This window comes from Lytechinus pictus, chromosome 5, assembly GCF_037042905.1.
Source record: "Lytechinus pictus isolate F3 Inbred chromosome 5, Lp3.0, whole genome shotgun sequence".
NCBI classification, from domain to species: Eukaryota; Metazoa; Echinodermata; class Echinoidea; order Temnopleuroida; family Toxopneustidae; genus Lytechinus; species Lytechinus pictus.
This window is the reverse complement of record NC_087249.1, coordinates 52,033,543-52,056,479: the sequence shown is the minus strand read 5'-3', so window position 1 is coordinate 52,056,479 and position 22,937 is coordinate 52,033,543. Positions and strand designations below refer to the sequence as shown.

General features: G+C 36.3%; 1 protein-coding gene across 1 annotated transcript; it reads right to left on the bottom strand.

Annotated features, from left to right (window-relative positions):
* Positions 1 to 898: 898 nt before the first annotated feature.
* Positions 899 to 18,672, bottom strand: LOC129261105 (uncharacterized). Its single transcript, XM_054899152.2, has 7 exons — positions 18,525 to 18,672; positions 11,025 to 11,356; positions 8,373 to 8,474; positions 7,839 to 7,961; positions 6,149 to 7,258; positions 5,404 to 5,617; positions 899 to 4,366 (listed from the first exon to the last, which is right to left on the bottom strand). Exons 2-7 carry the CDS (start codon positions 11,196 to 11,198, stop codon positions 4,008 to 4,010), a joined length of 2,082 nt encoding a protein of 693 aa, XP_054755127.2. The 5' UTR covers positions 11,199 to 11,356; positions 18,525 to 18,672; the 3' UTR covers positions 899 to 4,007.
* Positions 18,673 to 22,937: the final 4,265 nt, after the last annotated feature.

Sequence of the window (22,937 nt, the reverse complement as noted above, 5' to 3'; positions counted from 1 at the left end):
TATCTTTTCCCAGCAATTAAAATGTAAACAACAGAATATAAAGATTGACAGTATACCTTTAAGCTAACACTTTGTATACGGGGACAAAGAGGAAAAGATTGACGCATTGATTTTTGCCAAACAGGAAATCAACAATGATATGACATGTTTGACTGATCGATAACGGAAAAATAAAAAGATCGGTACAGGAAGTATCGAGGGACGAGAGTGATCGATATGAAATGATGGTCGGGAAAGTTCACTGTTGGTTTGATAAACTGGCTTTATATATCTGACTTGTGTACTGGTTCTAACTACAAGCACATACAAGCTAGAAAATATATTTACAAAGGCGTACGAAACGAATAGGTTATCTCTTTGCAATCTCAGTACAATACGAAAATAGATATATTAATTTAGACATCATAAAACACAACATATTGTTACAAGAAACTATCTGGTTTATAAAATAACTTTCCCACAAAAATAATATTTGGCCTAGCCCCTATAGGATTTCCGACGTTGCATGTGCATTATAAATCGGGGGCGGGGGTATGATCAATACGGAAAGAAACGCTGTTAAAGATACGAAATTCAGAAACTAAATTGTATTCAATATCCACCCCCCTTCTCTATTTCTTTATCTTCTCTCTCTCTCCCCCCGGTCTCTCCCTCTCTTCCCTTTTTAATAGTCGACCCCCCCCCCACTCTCTCGTCTCTTCCTCTATACATCTCTCGCTCTCCCCATCAGACTTCTCTCGTCCTCACTACCCCGACCCACCCCTTCCCTTTCTCACATTAACTGACAAATTTCCACCATTTCTTCCTCAACACACAAAATCCTCAACACCTTTTTTCACACGCTCAATTCTCTGACTTGCCATCTGATATAAAAGCAAATAATAGCACATCTATTTTTAACTTTTCACACAATATATGATTTTATTACACAATGAATGCACATTTTATGAATCATAATTAATAACCACGCAGGGCGTAGTTCAGATATGATCCGGAATAAATATCAGCGGGTTTGTTTTGATCACTTCAGTGGAAATTAATGGTCTTATTAAACGAATGATTTGTGATATTTGTGATCAATCAGATCATTGTGTCCCCCATTATTTGTCACCTATGTCAGTATAAGATCAGGCGGTGTTGTAAAATGGTTTGTCCCAGCATGGAGCTAGTTGTGAAGATTTAATCAGCATCGATAAACGTCTGTAAAACCAAAATCAACGATTCAGTAAATGGTTCGATTTGCTAATACTGCTTTTCGATTATTGGTAATGCCATTCATGGCACAATAGCTATTACGCATTTCGACTACATAATTTCAATAAATTATTGGCATCCACGATACACGACTGGTGTATAAATCTATTGAGATACCCATGCATGCTTGAGAAATAAACTATTTGGCAAGTTTCAAGCAAATAACTCACTGTAGTATATCAGCTTTGCAATTTTCTGTATTTTTTTGCATATTCTTCGAAATGGTATCACATTCTTTCTTCATTTTCTCAAAAAGATCATTTGCTATTTTGAAAAATTATTAAAACAATGAAAAAAATTATTCAAAAGCGGAACAGTTTGATTACTTTCGTTCACCTTTCATTGACTGGTGTTTATATCATTTTAATTTATTATGCCATAAAATGACAAACACATTTTTTTTAATGATAATGACACTATAAACAAATCAATCAATCAAAATAAAACGAGGCCCATGGATTTGCAGTCGTTAATCATCCATTATTAAATCAATGTTTCATATGGGATCCACTGCAGAAGTTGCGTTTGAAGCCGAGTTACAAAATCAACCACAATTCCCGACGCGAACACTTTTGATTGATGGAAAGTCGAGTTGCGTTTGATTGTGCAACGATCCCATTGATCAGTGTTAATTTTTGTATGTTTGCTGAAATTCCTGAGAACTAATAACATACCCTTGACTTGAATTGGGTCTATAGCCAGGAACAAGGATGTTCAGCTTAGTTGGCATGCCGCATAGTTCTAGACCTTTGACAGAATCTTCACTTAGTCCGCCTCAATTTTGTGCGATAATACTTTGATAATAATGTATCGATGTCAGAAAATCAATAAAATATCAGTATATCAATTGACAGAACTCTGCCTCCCTTCTTGAACATTTTGGATAGGTTCAAATATCTGTATATGTTAGCAGAGCAATGTCGATCAAGGTAGACTGATGCCGTCCACGGTAGCCTGACTCTGGTAACGGTACCGAAAAAAAGAAAAGAATAATATGGAGGAAAAGATTCTGATCAGCTGGGTGTTTCATAAAGCGGATCGTAAGTTAGAAGCGACTTTACCAGTTAACAAAATGACTGGGGATCATTTCTTGCGGCAAATGATACACACCAGGGCCCCGTTGTACAAAGAGTTACGACTGATCCGATCGATCATAACTATGGCAAGCCAGCAAAGTCAACATACGAAATGCATGTTTGTTCAAAAAAAATTCTAGATATGAATGCATATCCATAAATTCATTGATTTCTTGACAATTTGGGGTGTTATCCTTTGATTACAAAGGACATTTTGCAAATTTCCTGTAGAAAAAATTATGACACTAATGGATTTCCATAGAGTTACGATTGATCGGATCAATCGTAACTCTTTGTACAACGGGGCCCAGATCTTTATTGATGTTGATGTCGTTCCAAAAGAAAAGATGACTAGTCGTACTCGGAAGTGAACTTTATGAAACACCCACTGGGTTTGATCGAGTTGGTCAGTTCAGCAGTGAGAATCTACACCATTATAATATAAAAGTATATAGGTTCCCAATGTCGAATTACCATTTCACCTTATAATGATTAATATACGATATCCTCATAAGGTAAAGGTACCATAAGATTCCCACTGCCGAACAGGGTGATCGGGCTTTATCTAGACTGATCGGGTTGATCTGATCGACATCAACCTATAGCATGAAGTATGATCAGAGTATTATCGAACTGGTAGATCAAGCTATGCAAGGGAATCGATTTCAATACATTGGTCTATTAGCTTGGTTGAATTCCATGTAGGAGGCATTTGGACATGTCCAAAATATTCGAGCAGGGAGTGAGAGTGTTAATTGTCGATCACCCTAAAGAAAGTAGATTGGCCCGATATCCTTGCCGAGTCAGGCTGATCAGGTTCAAAATTGACTAGATCGGAACTGATCCAGTTTTCAGATCAACATTAGACAAAGTACGATGGAAATACTTTGTGTTTGGGTGTGATGGTTTTTTATTCTTACACGCTAACTTTAAACGCCCTGTGTATATACCTCTTCTTCAGAACTACAGATAAAATCAGGGGCCCCTGACTTTATCTACAGTTGTGAAGAAGCCGACACTCACAGTTCTCCTTTTTTGCGACAATCATTATTAGGCTCCCGATCCCATGATTGTCATCTTCATGAAACATGGCCTGCTATTCTGCATAATTCGTTAATGGTTCTCAAAACAATTTGTCGTCTTTGTACAAAATATCTTCTTCCAACAAATTTCCCGACTCACTCAAATGAAAATTGCTATAGACTCGTGTGACAATTCGGCGCTCCGTTGCTAGAGCATATTATCGGCGTATGTGAAAATTTATCGGCATCATTAAGAAACTCCTGTGCATCGATATTTTTCAGCACATTGCGATAATTTTTCGGCGTATATAAACAAATTGTCGACTCCAACAACTCTGTTGGTCTATGAAATTTCTATCGACTATCGAGATAACTGTGTTGGAGGCGAACATGAGTTGCGTGCGGATTAAAAGAAAAATTCTTCCGTCAGAACTTTTCTGCACAATATTTTGGCAAGTAAAAATATGTTTTTGGTTTAGCCACATGCAAAACCCTCAAACCGATAGGATACATAATCACTCATTAATTTCATTTGCTTTCAAATGCAAGAATCATGCATATAATACCCTTCACATAAGACGAGCAATTTTTTCGGCATGCCCTCAGGGACACATTGTCTCACCCCCCTCCTGTTCACATTCGGCTAAGCCATTGGTCATATTGACACATAAGGTCTTGAAGTTCTTTTCTTCGTCCTGGAAGACCCACCATGTGGCGCACCAAGTGGTCCCCAACTCGAGACCTTATCCAGGGCTCTTTTTCTCCTCCTTGCTTCATAAGACTCATCCAGACTACTCGATGGGTTATCAATGCTCGTCTGGCGAATGTAACGGCAGTTCCGGAGGTCGTTGACGTCGGTGGATTCTCCGGTGTACTTGGTCCCTGTTGCCAAAGCGCGACCAAAAACGGTTGATTTCATACTATTGTGGCTGATACTATCTCTCTTCTGTGTCTGGAATGGTTCCCGGCGACTTCCTATTTTGCTTCGGTCAATTTTCGTCGGTAGGCTTTGTTCTGTGTGTGACCAAGAGAAAGAAAGTAATCAAATATTGCACTTTTGTAAACCATTTTTTTCTAAATTGATTAATCATAATGACTATCAGACTACGATACACCTGCTGTTAAAAGAATAAATAATATGCTAGTTTTTGTTCACATATTAAGTACTGATTGAAGCAAAACATTAAACAAAGATGGTTGAAATAAATTTCGATCAAAAATTACTTCTTTTGTTTCACTGAAATTAAATACAAAGCAATTGCGACCCCGGGGGCGACCCCTAACAATCATGCAAATCAACAGATAGCTGGACGTAAAACAAAATGGTCTGCTTGATCATATAAAAAAAACAATCCATCTATATATTGATTAATCTCAGCTTAACAACCTTGTGAAAATAACTCGATGATAATTTCCGGTTCAAATTTTGTTTTTCTTTTCCTTTATTATATATCATATTGTCAGGAAAAAATGTGTGGGCAGCTGGTATCTCAATCCTTACGTCACCTCGCCAAAAAGGTTGTTTGAGAAAGGACATGAGCCTATGATACCGCTTTGTTCTTTTTTTATAAAGCCCACGTGAAAGTACTCCTATATAGCATAATCGCGCCATCATCCGTATCACACACATTTGCTTTATTTTAGAGATTGTCACGAAACAAATTGATTCATCGACCACGACAAATTCCGAGATGTAAAACCAAACATGAATTGTCCAGGTAAAACAAATCCCTATGCTTAGAAGACGCATGAAGGTAAAATTCTTACCGCCATAAAACAATCTAGACCAAAGCATAAAATAAATATGAAAACAGAAATACAAAAACATCATTTTACTATTTTGGATAGAAAATACTATTACAAAGAAGTAAGAGCTTTGTGTAATATATGCAACTATAAAGCCTTCGTTTGTATACTTTTGATGATCAAATGGCAAATATACGTTGAAAACTATCTTTGCTTTATTTTTAATTCCCAAATATTGAAATATGTAAAAAGAAAATGAACGGTAGCAATATAATTTATCTTTTTGTGATGGGAATAAAACCTACCTAAATCTTTCATCTTGGCAAGAAATTCTTTGAGTTTTTTCTCCCTGACCTCCTTCCTCGCTTCCTCCCACTCGAGAGCTTTCTTAATAAGATACTCCTGACGCCGGGAAGGAAGTTTAAAATCTTCGGAGGCGAGTCGAACGGTTTTCTCGCTGGCAACCAGACTACCAACCGAGTTACGAGTGTATACGGGAACACGAGACACGGGAGGGACCTGGAAAATGGGAATAACGCTTGCTTATCAATAAAATGCAATTTGAAACAAATTTTACTACTTATAATTTGTATAACACTGTGAAAACTTCTGAACAATAACATCCCACATCCACTTGAAGTCCGTTTCAATTACGACTGAATTAACCATCTAAAATAAACTGCCATCAATTTAATTTTGCAACTAATTGTTGGTTGAAAGGGACTGTGTACCCCTTGTCCACATCTCAAAAGGAAATTAATTTCGAATTTGTGTAACACACCAGCATTTTGATCAATATTGGGTGGATTTAAATCAACAGCTTCATGAACAGTTTACACTGCCAAGTGTTGACTACTGACTATCAACTTTTTCGTCAAACTTTGAAAGAGAAAGAATGCAAAATATGGCCAAATTAAAACGGAACGAAAACGTGAACGGGCAGTGATCAAAGTGTGCCAATTATCATTCTGAGAAAAAGTCAACATTTATACGATCAAGTAGATACTGTATGGAACAAGTAATGAATTTAAAATGAAAAGAAATACTTACTTCATATTCTGGTATTTTAAACGTCCTATTGGCAATTCCCACATGGTATTTATGCATGTCATCCTCCAACTTTCGTCTTTCTCTCATCCTCTTCTCTCGAATTTTGTCTCTCTTTTCCACCTCATCGTCATCATTCCCAGCGTTATGCACTTCTTCCTCATCGCTTCCATTCACCGACTGATCAGGAATCTTCTCACCGACAGACGATGGAAAACTTTTGGCAGGAGATGCATCAACAACGGAATTGTCGCTACCCACGTGATAAGTCCTTCCTGTGATGACATCGATCGCTCCTAAACGATCCTGCGTCTCGTCCGGTTGCCTATTGATCTGTGCATCTTCCCTAATTGGCGGCAAGATTGAGCTTGTTGTGTTCATTCGCGAGAGTGTAACAGTGTCGTCTGCGTAGTGTGACTTTCCATTTTCGCGTGCGATCGCATCAATGCGATCGAGATCGGAGTCCGTCCTTGTTGGCATGGCAACCCCACCATCATCCCGTAGCTGTCTCTCTGATGTACTGGGTCTAAGATGGGCCCGATGAATATCGGGCATTCTGTTTGATCTGAGAGAGAGGCCGCCGACTTGGTTCCTAAGGAAAAGAGATTCATCGACAATGTGAGTTTTCTGCCGAGGAAGGATTTCTGAGTGTCCCGTTTCCCCATCAATAACAGTCACTTGGTGGTGTGATATGCTTATAGGTTTTACCATCACGTCATTGCTCTCATGATCATCAACATATTTTCTTTCTTCAATGTCGTCAATATCCGAATTGGCATCTACGTCACTTGTCCTTTCTTCCACAAATGTCACTTTTCTTTCTCTCTTGCCTACGAAGTCCTTTAGTTTTACTGATTGATGGTGAGGCAGTTTCTCGGCAATTTTGGCAAACGAGTTTTGAGAGTCAACTGAATTTGTTGCAATGCCGCTGTCGACTGAATCTCGTCCAGGAACTTCCCCCTGATTTTTGTCCTCACTTTGGTTCTTATTTTCTTCAACTATCCTGAAGTTTTCGTCCTCTGATCTATCACCAACTGATTGCTGTGTGTTTTCATCTTCAACATCAATGTCATCATTCTCATCTATATCTTCAAGTTTTGTCTCCAATTTGTCCTGCAATGAAAACAAAGAGAACATAATGGTTAGAATCTTGGAGGTTTGCAATTATTTCGCTTTGAAAAGGATGGTTAGTTATCAAGATATCTTGAAGACTTTATCTTTTAGGAATTGAAAATTCTACTTCGTCAACCTGCGTCAACCCTCTAAAGCATTCGTAAACTCTTCTCAACCTTCAACACGCGTCAACCTTCGTCAACTCTTGTCAACCTTCGTCATCCTGCATCAACCCTCGTTAACCTTCGTCAACATTCGTCAACTCTCGCCAACCTTCAACTCTCGTCACCCTGCGCGCGCTTCCTCTCTCTCTTCCTCTCTCTCCCTCCCCCTTCCCCTCTCTCTTTTATTATCTCTCCCTCTATCTCTCCCCCTTTCTCCTCCTGTCTCACTCTGCCCTTGCGCTTCTTCCCGCCTTTTATTTTGTTTGTATGATCTACAACTCCTATGTTTTTCTCTCTCTCCCCATATCAAAAATTGTCCTCCCATGCTCTCTCATTTCCTTTTCATCCACAAACATATTTTTACAATCAGATTTTTAACAGTCAAATGACTTTTTAAATTCAACCATCTTGCTAACCTTTTGTCTTTGCACAATTTTCTTCTTCCCCTTCTTCATAGTGCTCTCAAGAAACTTTCTCGCGGCGGCTTCCCTGTCTTTGATGGCCTGTTCTCGAAGCGTTTGCTGGATTGCGCGTTGTTTCTGTAAAAAGTGAGAAAAGTTTTAAACAAGTCATTTTAATGCTTCTACAAGATCTTTAAGAGTCAAAGTAAATGTCATTGTAATCTGCAACCTACACTAATTTTTATACCAGATTTTATTAAGTGGTTTTATTTTGTAGATATGAAGAGAGTAAAAAATAGAAAAATGCTGCTGGGAACGAAAACAAATTTAAGCTAATCAAAAACATTAACGAAAGGCAATGTGAGAATAAAAATAAAATAATATAACTAGCAAGAAAAAGTGAACACATATATTCAAAATATACATATAATAATCCTGCTTATTTTTCCTAAACTTAAAAATGATTTGAACTGATTTTTTTTTCTAAAGAAATTAACGCATTCCAATAGAAACGGCTGTCTTATAGATTTTTTGAAAGAAACTACACACCTGAATGTATGACTGTCTTTGTATCTTTCTCTTTTCGTTCTGGAATTTGATGAGATTCCTGAAAGCATGTTGTTGATCTTGAGACAATTTCTTCACTGCCTCCTGAAATTTAGAGAATCAATAAAATAAAACGTTATATCCATCGTCGCCGTTATCATATCAGTCTTCAATTTTGTTATCGTTAGACTATTCACCACCGTCGTCATTATACTCAACATAATAAGGCCATTTTATTATCATCATAAAAAAAAATTGAAATTGTTATCATCGTCATCATCGTCATCATCATCATTATATTAATCGTATACAGTTTATATATACTATAATTATGATAATAATTCTGAGCTCTCTCCAACGCCATTAAATCTGAATTGTATTTCGAATGGACATCGTTCAGAATTAAATATTTCTTTGAAGTGTAATGGGGTGTTGCAAGAAACTTGCGATCAATTGCAAGTCAATTTTTGGTAGCTAAATCAATCATATGTCTTGCAGTTAATTGCAAATTAGTGATTGATTGGTAATTTGCTCCTTGAAACAAGAAGTTTAATCTGATTTGCTAAAGCCAACGTTAATCTATCAAATGTAAATTTGCAACAGAATATTTGCAATTGATCGCAAATATTTTCTCGCAACACCCCCTAAGACGAACAAATAGCAACAACTAAAAACATCAACAGCATTCAGGGGCGGATCCAGCTTTTTATAAAGGGGGGGGTTGGGGTGGTATGCGAGGGAGCGTAGCGACCGAGTCCAAGCGAGCGGAGCGAGCGAGGGGGGAGGGTGTGGGAGGGGGGTGTCCCCCCTCCCACAGTAGGGAAAATTTTTGAAATAAATACATAGAAATAGAATAAGATTTTTTTTTTTTTTGGGGGGGGGGGTTGCAACCCCCCCAACCCCCCCTCTAGATCCGCTTCTGGCATTAACTATTGCTGCAATCTGCTAAGTAGATACTGGGCTGAAATATTACTTGATTCGCATTGCATATGTCAGTCACTATATTTCATTCATGCCGGTCGTGTGCCTAATTTTTACTTACTTATTTTTGTATATTCATCTATCTATCTATCTATCTCTCAATCTATCTATCTATCTATCTGTCTGTCTATCTATCTATATCTATTTATTTATCTATATCTATATATCTATATATATATATATATATATATATATATATATATATATATATATATATATATGTATATATATATATATATATATATATCTATGTATATCTATCTATATATCTATCTATATATCTATCTATCTATATCTATCTATCTATATATCTATCTATCTATCTATCTATATATCTATCTATCTATCTATATATCTATCTATCTATCTATCTATCTATCTATCTAGATCTATCTATCTAGATCTATCTATCTATATCTATCTATCTATCTATTTACCACTCGCGGGATGGAACATCCTATCAGCAAATGCTTTATTCGTTGGGGTCCAACAAAGCTACATGAAATTTTTACTTTTGATTTCTGGTTATTCTAATGAATATACCATAAATATGGATGTTTCCAATTAAGCCTTCCAGAATTCATATTAAGTTTTATATATTCCATACACTTGAAATGAATCACGTGATGATATTGTTTGTAGTATATATATTTTTTTCAATATTTTTTTCAATTTTGTTCTGCCTTTGCGCTAATAAACTGAAGTTCATAATATACAAAGAACGTAATCATTGTCTGGGGTTAGAAATGAAAGTGTACTACACTGTGTGATATCTTTGCTGAAATTCCATTGCATTCTGCACTTATGTGAAGGCTTACATTAACAGAAATGCAACAATTATTCAAACATATCCTCGATTGTCTAGTATTTATGCTGATCTTTTCATATGCCGGACTCGATAAATAAAAGCCCGCCAATGACAGATGGAGTTAAACTTCCTGTACATTTTCCGTTTTAACCCAACGAGTGCAGCTGTATGCAGCTGCATGCGATCGATGCCGCAATGAATGAAATACACATTTCTTCAGATTCATTTCACAAAAGAAGTTGTTAAATGCAGAATAAACTGCAATTACTTGATCGATCCGTATGATTTAATGTCTCATACATACCATGTAGGGTCAAATTATTTATAGACTCGAAATTGCTAACATACGCTATTCATATTCAGAAAGGCATTCAGAGACACACTTCTATTAATAATAATGATTTCGAAATGCAACATTTTGTTTCTATTATTTTACCGATACATACACAGGGCCATGTGAATGATATTAGTGCAGGGGTTGCTGACGTAGATTTGGCAAAAAAGGGTTTCTCTACAAAATGTAGGTCCGTTTGGATCATCCATTTTGCACCCCAGCACCCACGCTTCCCAAGGTCATGTACCTGCATGACCATGATGATTTTTTTTTCATGATGATCATCATGACCTTTGCATAGAATTAATCACAAACAAAAGCTATTCAGATGGAGAAAAGATGGTGTTTGGGGCGGGGCTGGCATTTGATATATTATCATACACCAGGATGATTTCATAACAAAACTGTTCCATTTATAGTTTTGAAATTTTTTGTGGGAAATATTAAAATGAGCATACTGTTGGCGGGAAAAACAGCAAGCCCCCAAAACAAATGGTATATTGGCGGTTAAAAGAGTGTTACGATTCCTTACGTGTTGGTCTTGATACCAGATGTTGATCTGTTTCCGTAGTGCTTCTTTCTCTGCATGGTTCTGACAGCGGATATCACTACTCATTTCAGATGCCTTCACACTCTTTAGGACACCTATCTGATCCGCAGATAGGGTCTTCAGGCCCTTCAAGGCCTTGGCGGCCTTCATGGTCATGGTGGTGGCGCCCTGTAGGTCTTCAGTCCGTAGCTGAAGTCCGTTCAGTGTTCGAGATGGGTGATGTCGTCCAAGAGGAATCCAGGATCATCTTTCAGATGCTCTGGTATTTCATGTTGCGCGAAGACAGGTTGTCCTTTTTAGTGCAGTTCCAGAATCTATACAGAATAAAACGTGAATGTCGTCAATCAGGAAGCAACGGCATTGCTTGTACTACATTTGTTGTTTCCTTTTTTTATTTGACCATTTAATAATTCTGGAGGCATGTATTTGGCGATACAATTATGCCACATTACCATAACCGGACTAATTACAAGAGAGTAAAATAGGTTATAGAGACTGGACGAGGATGAAAGCCTTACTGCTGACCCCCCCCCCCCCCCCGGAGGCGAGAGAGAAGGGTATATAAGGAGAGAAAAGAGAGTGATGAGGGAAAGAGAGTGATTAATTTTTCTTGATATAAGTTTTATGATTTAATTAAACATACAATGATATTTGGGGGAAAGTCGGATAAAAGATAGGAAGAGGAATAGAGCAAGATGTAGGTCGAGAGGGCAGAGGCTATGGGTGAGAAGGGGTGGATGTACGGAAAAGTTTAGATCTCTGATGGGTGTTTCTTTGCCATCATTCGGGGGGAGGGGGGTCAAGTAAGGAATGATTTGGTACCCATTCGTGCCCCCCCACACCCCTCCCCCCCCCAAAAAAAAAAAAAAACTCCCGTCAAACAAGGGTAAGTATTTCGACCAAAGGCTTCGACGATTTTATTCATTTATTTATTTTCAATTGGAAAAAGTGGTATTTTTTTCAGTTTTATATTCAATAATTTTAGAAAGGTTTTTTTTTCAGCTCGTCCTGAGACGTTTACCCCGTTTACACCATTTAGGGGTATATTTTACATAATCTTACGCCATTTAGGTGTACATTACATGATCTTAAAGGGATGGTCCGGGCAGACCGGGCTGGAAGTATTTATAGCTATATAAATAAATAGAGTATACAGATTGAATTCACTGAGCAAAATGCCAATAATTTCATCAAAATCGGATAACAGATAACAAAGTTATTGAATTTTAAAGTTAAGCAATATTTTGTGAAAACAGTCGTCATGAATATTCATTAGGTGGGCTGATGATGTCACATTCCCACTTGTTCTTTTGTATTTTATTATATGAAATTAGAGTTATTCAATTTTTTTCCTCCAAGAACTAGAAAAATTGGATTGACAACTGATTTAGTGCATTAGATATTTATTGCTGCAACTAATTTCATTATAAGGGAGACATATTATTCACACAAGTATGAAATAATTATGATTTTATGTAATAACATAAGAAAACGGAAAGTGGGGATGTGACATCATCAGCCCACCTAATAAATATTCATGACGACTGTCTTCACAAAATATTGCTAAACTTTAAACTTCAATAACTTTATTATTTGTTATCCGATTTTGATGAAATTTTCGGCATTTTACTCAGTGACTTCTACTCTATGTATTAAGATATAAATATTTCCAGCCCGGACCATCCCTTTTAAGTCATTTAGGGGTAAAATTTGACACCAAGGATTACGCGGACATTAAACTATGAAGAGGCAAATTTTAAGGGGCTTGGACGAGCTTGGGTACCACTTTAGGCCATGATTGCCTCATTAAAGGTCAAGTCCACCCCAGGCAAATGCTGACTTGAATAAATAGAGAAAAATCAAACTAGCATAGTGCTGAAAATTTCATCAAATAAGCGAAACTTTAAAATGTCATAACTTTCTTATTTTACATCCGATTTTGATGAAATTTTCAGTGTTATGCTAGTTGGATTTTTCTCTTTTTATTCAAATCAACTTTTTGTTGGGGTGGACTTGTCCTTTAAAAATCTGCACTCAGGTTACTGAAGGGGAAAGTCCCTTAAACCACAGATGTAGAATCACCGGCATCTTTAGGCCATGAGTGACCCCCCCGGGGGGGGGGGCATCATTAAAAATCTGCACGCAGGTTACTCAAGGGGAAAGTCCCTTAAACCACAGATGTGGAATCACCGGCATCTTTAGGCCACAAATTTACGTGCCATTCCTTTAAAACCGATTAGAAAAGGATAACATCAATCATTCTGATTTACAATAAAACATCAATAAGACGTTGGAAAAGATATTGAGAATTCAACCTAAAGACACCCTGAGACGAAACAGTGATCATCCCTCTGGCAAACATTTCAAAGAACAGAATCTTGATAAAGGTTATATCCTGGTTCGTTAACCCATCTCTTTGAAAATACCCAAATTCGATGTGAAAGGAACATAAATCATACGAAATCATGCATACAATATAAATGGTAGTGATATTATGCGCTATAACTCGGAATCATTAATTATACCTCCAGATCAATCTTATCTTATCAACCTTTGGATGATTCGGCATGAATCAATGCCATATTTCCTATAGAAAAAAAACCGTTGTTACATATTCTCTGGACCCCAGGGAAGAACAGTTTTGTTATATTAACAAAGCTGAATAGGTTTATCCAGCCATCTCACTATACTTTTGATTTTATTATGTACATACATTTACCTTGTATTGTTTTTAACAATGTGATATGGAAAATAAATACCAATACCAAGGTAATAACCATTCTCAACTTAAGCAACGTACTGATATAGTGAATACGATGAAGATTTTATTTCGTTCCTCATTCTCTGTGGGCATGTGCAGGCATTATTATTCTCGTTGCACGACTTGAAATCAATTTTGAAAACATTTTCACTCCAAAATCTCCGTAAGTTTAACATAAACATCGGTTGATATACAGGTATAAAACATTCACTTGTTCCCTTTTGTGAAAGTATTGCGGCGTTGTTTAGCACTGGGGTAATAAAAACGAGTAGTAAAATGACAATGGATTATTGATTGTCCATGCATAGTTCATCAACGCAGGTTTAATTACCAACAGATGACTAATGAAAATAATTAGCGCATGGAGGCGATAATAACAGCTTTACTATAGATGAAAGATAGAAAAACATCTCTCCTCCTCCTCCATCTCCTTCCTCGAAAACAGCCCAATTATAAAGTTTGAATTCAGCTATTTTTTTTTTATCACCTAGTTCCACGGAGTCAGAGTCCCGACTCGCTCTCCTAATTTCTAAGCATTTGGATAAAAATTAATCGCAAACCAGAAAATAATCTACTTTGTATATAGAAATGTCGAAAATAGCCTATCATGACTACGTGACGGAATCCATATAGCAGGGAAACCCCCACTCCGGTCCCCACTTTTCCGATAAATAGGCTAAACGAAATATTGCAATCAATGCTTGTATTATATATACATCGAATGTTTATTACATGCATTAAGTCATTATGATATCGTGTGAACAATCAAAATATCATGTTATTCTAATATTGTTAGATCAAGCCTTTTATTATTCCTGGCATGCAACATAATTTATAAGCATAATTTATACAGTCATATACGCATATAGGTCAGATATACTTACCCTTTTTAAAGAATAAACCCCAATAAACAATCGGTATACTAGACATTACTTAAAATTATGGAGTGTTGAACTTGCAATAGCAAGTCAAAGTCAATCAGTCTTATTAATTGCAAATTTGCACTCAATTAATGGTCTGATTTTTTAAACAGATGTTAAACTTGATTTTTTAGTTGATAATTTGCAACAGAACATTGCGATTGCAAATATTTTCTTGCATGCAGCACCCAATGACCAAACTACGAAGACAAATGCTTAATCAACCAAAGAGCTTAATTATCTAACCAACCAATAAGTCCCAGGATTAGTTCAAATAATCTCATCAAAGTTTTGTTAAAGATTAGATGGCAAGAAGTGCAAATTTGACTCGTTGTCTTTTTCATGGCCATTACGTGTTCTACATCAAATTGACAACGATACGTTTTGTTTAACGTATGCCTATCAGGGTCGTTGTTGCACTGATTATAAAAAAAACCGGAGTATACCAATATTTTCAGCCCCCTCCTTTTGGCATGTTTGGGGGAGGGGTAGACAATGAATGATGATGAATAAATGATTATGAATAAAATTTATCAATACAAATTAAGAGCATAATAAAAAGAGTAATATTCGTCGCTTTATTATTCTATTAGTTTTACTATCCTGTTATTATTATTATCATTATTTTCATTATTATTATTATTATTGTAACCAAAAAAGGAAAGAGCACTTAACAACATTCAACCCTAAATTTCCTCTAATTTTATACGATTTTGGCTACTTTGGTAAGTTAAATGACTAGGCCTATATAGTCATACACAACACGGTGCACTCCTATACTGCCCAACTTTGGCGAAAGGAAGCAAGTGACACATCAGTCAAATTTGAGTTATTGTTGTTTCTGAATCACCCTTGTATGTTGCACGTTCGGGTAAAATTTGGGGAAGAAATTATCGTTCTGTGGAAAAATATTGAAGAAAATATGCTGTTAAATTGCATTGACGCCAAATGACGAACACATGATACTTTTGTAACTTGCTTCCTCTTGCCAAAGTACGACAGTATAGCAAACCCCGTTTTTCGGATTGTACATGCTCAAAGTGTAGCTTATTATTCATTAGAAAATAATATTAAAAAGAAAGGAAGCATTTGCCTTCTTTTGTTTTCCTTTCTGAACAAGTCATATCCTCACTTAAACATGTTAAAGTTTAACTCAAATTGAAATTAGAGATATTGGGTAATTTTGGGTTGCCTTTTTTAAAAGATGTTGTTTTATTTCATAATTTCTGCTTATCATCTAATTCCTTCTGATTGTTTCGTTCATCTCTCATATAATCCTTTCAACTCTATTTGTATAACGGTAGAGCAAAACTAAAACAAGCCAAACTAAACACGGCAGCATCAAACGTCCCATCATCTTGCGTCCATGAGAAATGCGTTAGAAAGGAGCTTAAGAATCTGCGAGGGTTGATCAAACAGAGACTTCAAACATTGATTTTAAATATAACGGTTATTCAAAGCTTTGTTTAATATTTCGTGCAGTTGTTGTAGTCGATATCTGGAATACTGGGTCAATCTGAGATGTAAATAAAGTTTATCCATAGAAACCAAACCAGATTCCAGATCTAGAGTTTAATTGAAAGAGCCCGGGAAAGAGCAATATCAGCGTAAATGTCAATGGGGGGGGGGGGGGGGGCGTGGGTCGATCATCATGGGCAACGGGATATCCCTCCACTTCTTTTAAGCGGGATGAGATGTAGTATATTATCATTCCCAAATGATTTACTGTCGTAAAATTACCAACTCTTTTGATTTGCAGAAAATGAGACAAAATAAAAGTGATAAAGGGGAATAATGAAAAGATGAAAAAGCCAAGAAATAAAAATTCATAAAAGGTGTGGAAGGAAGAAGCAGTACATTCTCAGCAATGTTTTTAGCCAATCCAAATTGTGAAAGATGAACCTATAGACCAATATTGTTCGCTAAAGCAAAATTACATGCAAAATGAATTGAGATTTTTTTAAACAATCATTTTTATACAACCTGTTTTAATGCTGAATAGTTAATATGTTGTATAAAGCATTTTGGTGTGTCGTTTAACATCATATTAATCAAAACACTTGAATGCAACAAGTAAATGAACTCATATAGGCCCATTCATTTTTTTTTTTCAGTTTAAAGAGATTTTTAAAAGTGAAATAAAATCTAAACAAATTTTAAGCGATACATTTTAGAAATTGAACATTGCTATTTCAATTTATAGCATTAAAAAAAGATTAACAATATCTATATAATTATAGTTATTTCTTATAGTAATAGGTTATTAAACCTGACATCTCAAATGGTTATTCTACATACCTGAACACAAAAAGTTAGTTATCGAAACAAATAAACGTAATATTTCAGAGGCCCAATTCATACTAAACTAATAAGATTGTGGTAAAATATCACGGTATAGGGCCCAGCAACCAATTGAAGTAAAGATGACAAAGATGACAAAGTTACCAAAAATTGCAGGTCTTTGAGAAAAAGGACCACGATGATAGAATACAGTTAAATAGTTGATAAATATAGATATATGATATTTCTTTAAGATTTTGATATTGTCATTACATCACGGATGTAATGACAATATCAAAATCATGAAAAGAATATCATCGCGGAGTCCTCTATAGGCTAAAACTGACCAGAATATTATGAGACATTATGCCCTACACTCTAATAAATATTGGGTAAAAATGCTCTATGAGCATGATGAGGGTAATTATGTGTCCAATCAACATTGGGCATTTCTTTTGGGCATTTTTATTTATCCAGTGTGATGCAAATTTTGCCCATTATAAAGTAATTGCTGCTTATTTTTTTAACCTTTATAGGCAATATGTTTCCCGCATTGGGTAAAATAGCCTACTGCCCGAAATTGGTTGGATACATAATTACCCTCGTGCTTGTTAAAATGTTACCCCATATTTTTTTACACGAACCTGACAACCTGACATAATGACATTTCTAAAGTTACATGGCAAGATCATATTTCAAGATAAAAGTCATACAAGAAAAAAAATAATGTCATAATTATTATGTTTAACCGAAATATCCATAAATAAAGCATGCAACCCCTAAATAACACTGACTAATCCAAAAATAAAATGTGAGAATGGAAAGGGATGCGGAAGAATTAAACACGTTCGTTAGATATTATGCAGGACCAAATATGGGGTAAAATAATTGGGGTAAATAGCAACAGAAGAAAAATAAGAAGAAGCAAAATGAGAAGGATAAGAATAACAAAAGAGAAGAATAAGAAAAAATAAAGAAGAATAAAAGAGTAGGAATAAGAATAGGAAAAGGAATAAGATTATTAAGATTAAGACTATAGGAATATGAATTAAAATGAGAATAAAATAAAAACAGAAAGGAAAGAAGGAGGAAGAAAATGAAGAGGAGGAGAAGGAAGAGGATGGAGGAAGAAGAAGAATAAGAAGAAGAAGAGGAGGAGGAGGAAGAAGAGGAAGAAGAAGAAAAAAAAGAAGGAGGAGTGGGAGGAGGAGGACTGGATAAGAGAAAGAAAGAAAGAAAGAAAGAAAAGAAGAAGAAGAAGAAGGAAAAGAAGAAGAAGAAGAGGAAGAAGAAGGAGAAGGAGACGAAGAAGAAGAAGAAAAATAAGAGAAAATGAAGGGTGAAACAGCTTGATCATCATCTTATCTTATTTCACACCAGCCGGAATTCAATATAGGCCTATTTTGAGTTTTATTTTCCTTAAAAAGAAACGCCGCAAGAAAAAAAAAAATCGCATTTTCCAAATGTGTAAATTCCTTTTAATATTGAGCATGATCGAAATGAAATAACGACATCACTTACCTTCAATGAAACCATCAAAGCAACTGAAAATGATAAATGCCAATGTAATATTTTAGTTGGTCAGGCGTCGACACAGAGAAGCAAATCGTCTACACCCCTCCAAAAGTCAACCACCAGCCGTACTTGGGAGACCGTTGTTGAGTTGTACAAAACACAAATAATCACTAGGGGACGCCAGAAATAGCAGCCAGACTACGGGGTTATGTTTACAAGAAATCCCACGACGGAGAAGCAAATATAGATTTCAATAAGCACGTTTCTAAATTTGGGAACAGATCAGGGGAACTATAGATTTAAGGTATAATGCGGAGAAGAGGGAAGCCTACAAAGTTTGTTTCAGAAGATAGCTATTTTGAATAGATTCATCCCTCCAGAACATCCTTTAGTGGGTGGTATGGGCATTAGCAAGGCCAGAATTCTTGGCAGACATTGCTCGCCGGGATTGCTCGGAGCAATAATTAAAAAGAAATTACAATTTAAAAAACGCCAGGGAGCCTGTCATACAGCGGCGTAACAGGGGTCGGTGGCCAGAGCCAAAAATTTCCCGGTCATATCATGGAACAGGCAATATGGCGTCATAAGGCAAACATTTTGAGGGGGCGATATGGCGTATCGGGCATATATATATATATATATATATATATATATATATATATATATATATATATATATATATAAAAGCGAGCGAGCGAGCAAAATTTTTTGACATTTTTATTGCAAAAATCAAATTTTTGTGATAGATTTTGACATAATGTTAAAAAGATGATATCATATTTCACCCTCCTCTTTATCCTTTTTTCTCTCTTTTTTTGTACGCCACGGTGAACAGGATTTTTGTTATGATTGTGAGCATCAGGGCGAAGCTCTATATGCTCGAGGGGGCCGAGTATGGCGCTTCTGGCAAGAAGTAGCTTAATATAGGTCCCGAGCGAGCGAAGTGAGCGAGATAAAAAAAATCACCTTTTCATGAGAATCTAACATGAAGATAGATTTTAACGTGATATACAGAATAATAAAATACACTTTCCTTTCTTTCCTCATTTTTTTTTTGTTTGGTTGTAGAACATTTGGGGCCATGGTCCAAACTCATCCATATAACAGTGCTTTATGTGTGGGGTCCAGGGCAGAGCCCCGGAACCTCTTGATATCAAAGCCATTTTAAACCTTACAGATGGCCACTTATTTTAATGAAATTGCGTGTATATTTATATAGCTTTAACACAACACATAAATTCAATGCAGTTGTGTATCGTAATCATCCAAATATTGTGAGGGGCACACCATAGCAAATGTGGGAAAATTTGTAAAAAGTCGCCAGCGAGCGAAGTGAGCCAGAAAAAAAAATGGCCTGCTAAAATGAAATTCTAATTGTGTGATAGATTTTTACATCATTATAGCAAATATCATGTCATATATTTTTTTCATTCATCTCATTTCGCTGCCTCCTTTATTTTCTTTTATTTCCCCTTGGCTGTGGAACCACCCCCCGGTACGCCAGTGCTTCAACGTAAAGCTTAATGCAGGAAAGGTCCATATGTTATAGAACCCATTAAAGGTTACAGATGAAGAGCCCCCACTGCACGGGGTCTTGACTCTTGGACAGAGCCTTTGGAGATTTAGCAAGTTAATGATAGACTTTCATATACGACATTTTGCTATATACCATCCACTTTTCTTCCCGCTCGTTATCTCAATCCTCGGCAGCCCGCCCCGGTAGTGTACGTTATCTTGTCCCTATTCTTTATTTTCCAATTTAGATTTTGGCTAATTCCATTCTGCCTTTATTTCCCGCTTTTGTTTGCCTTTTTGTCATCTTTAATTTATTTCCCTGTCTTACTAATCATGCTAATGTATTTGTATATCGGGGCGAATTGTTCTTTCTCACTTGTTCTTTTTTCCTTCCTTTTCCCGTTATCTTTCCGTTTTCCCTTTTTTATGTTTTTTCTTAGTTTTCTTTTCCCTTTTCCTTTCCTCTCTTCCCTTTCCCCTTTTGTCTTTCCCTTTCCCTTTCTTCCCCTTTTTTTCCCTTTTTCCCGGTGAGCTCCGCCGGGGGGGGGGGGGGGGGAGCAGCTTGCCCCCCTGCCCCCGCCTGTTACGCCACTGCTGTCATATAATGCTATTAAAACGTATCGGCAAGAACCTTTATAGTTTTAATTGCATTGAATAAATTCTGAACGACGGAATGTTTTGATGATTAGAGGACCAGCTGGGAAGAAACGCGTAAGAACAAAAGCATATTCATTGGATGATACCTACCTAAAGGGGAAGTTCACCCTGACCAAAATTTTATCGTAAAAATAGCAGAAAAAATAGTTATCAGAATTTCAATTATTTGATTTGCAACGTCATATGCGAGCAGTTGTCCTACATATCGAATGGTAAAAAATCAATGAAATGCCATTTTCTCAGAAAACTAAAAATGTTTTTTAATGTACATTCAGTATATCAATACAAAAATCATTTGCACCCGTTCCTAAAAAGAAAACAAAAATAAGTCATCACAAACCATGACAAATTTGAAATTTATGCATTTTTAATTACATAACATATGGGGCAGCTGCTCGTTTATGACGTCACAAATCCAAAACTTGAAATTCTAATAACTTCCTTAATCTTCAATGGATTTTCCTCAAACCACCAATATTTTCTTTTATTTTTTTCTGCTATTTTTACAGCAAACTTTTCTTCATGGTGAACTTCCCCTTTAACAGGTGCGTATCAGGTTTTCAGAAATCAACTGGTGTGCAGAAATTTCTTTGACAAGCTAACACGTACTAGCGTACCTAAGGGAAGGGGGCAGACTGCCCCCCTGACGAGTCACAACTGATACAGTTTCTGGTTAAAAAAATCCTTTATTTGTGGTTGAAGATTTTTTTTTTTTTTGCTTGTCAAATTTTTCTGGTAAGAAATCCTTTATTTGTGGTTGAAGACCTTTTTTTTTCGTGGACAAAACATCCTCCAAAAAATTTGCCCCCCTTCTGTAAAATCCTAGGTACGCCAGTGCAAGCTAACCATATAAAACAAGCGTCACAAAGAGGGGACACTTATTCATACCAGTAATATTAGTTTACACTGCGATTTGGTTAAAGAAAGTGAGAGGGGGGGGGGGGGAGGGGGTTCGTGCCCTATAGCCCCCTGGATCTACGACTTCTAAAATGTCGTTGACGTATAAACCTCAAAGCCCAGCACATATAGGGGCGTTATAATAAACTTGCAATCGCTGTGAATCGTTACGTCTCGAATCAAATCATAAATTCTCCCGATTAATTGTAACTTTGCAATTGAATTTCGCAATCAAATGGGAAAAAACATTATAAGGACCCAGGCCTCCTCATTATTCAAGTTATTCATTCGCATATCGATCGTGACCAATGTCAAATATCTCCCCCACTCTGGAATAGGCTTATTTGTTTAGAAATTCCGTTTCGCTAGTTTACAATCTCCCCTAGCAACAGATGCCTGAAGGTATGGACACATGCATGATTTCAGCATTATTTTTTGACAAAAGAGTTTTCACTCTTTAAAGGATAAATATTTCAACTCCAATACAACTTTGGATTTGCGCCTGCAAGCCCCGGCGGCAAGCATTCTCCAATAATGGATGTCTCGAATGATCTCTAATATCGTAGATATTTCAAATCATGAAGGTATTTGAACACTTTGATCAGGTACTAACAGAGTAAAATATCAAAGGTGCATCATGAATAAACTTTCCACCCAATTTTGATAAATTGGATATCTTCACCTGAATATCATAGAATGTACCATGAGTTAATAGACTTCTCCTCCAGGGCATTCCTATCTATGTAGGCATCTTTCAGCTACAAGCATAGATCCCCACAGATCTGGAAACAAAATACAGCCTCGTTCATACGTGGGATTATAGTCGGAGTAAAATTTACTATGAATGGATTAGAATTCCAAAGATACCCCAGATGGAGAGTGTTATATATATATATTTACATGAATTAGCTGTTGCTTTTTCAGACAAGCCTCTAAGTTTCATTTCGGTAGGATTTAGATTTAGGTAAAAATATATATTTTGGGTTATTTTCATTTTGCACATTGTATTCTGGGTTTATTATGTACATGAGCAATGCCTTTGAGAATGATATTAACCAATAGCAAAAACAATCGTGAATACAATAATATCTCTAAGTGTTTTACATATATGATTTTCAACTCTTTCTTTAAGGTACTATCAAATGCACAAATAGGAGTTTTTTATCATCAAATAGGCCTATACAGTGGCGTACCTAGGATTTTTCACATAGGGGGGGGGGGGCAAAACCGTCCGCCAACAAATTTGACAAGCAAAAGCAAAAAAAAAAAGTCTTCAATCACAAATAAAGGATTTTGTACGAGAAAAAAATTTGACAAGCAAAAAAAAAGAAAAGGTCTTCAAGCTCGTCA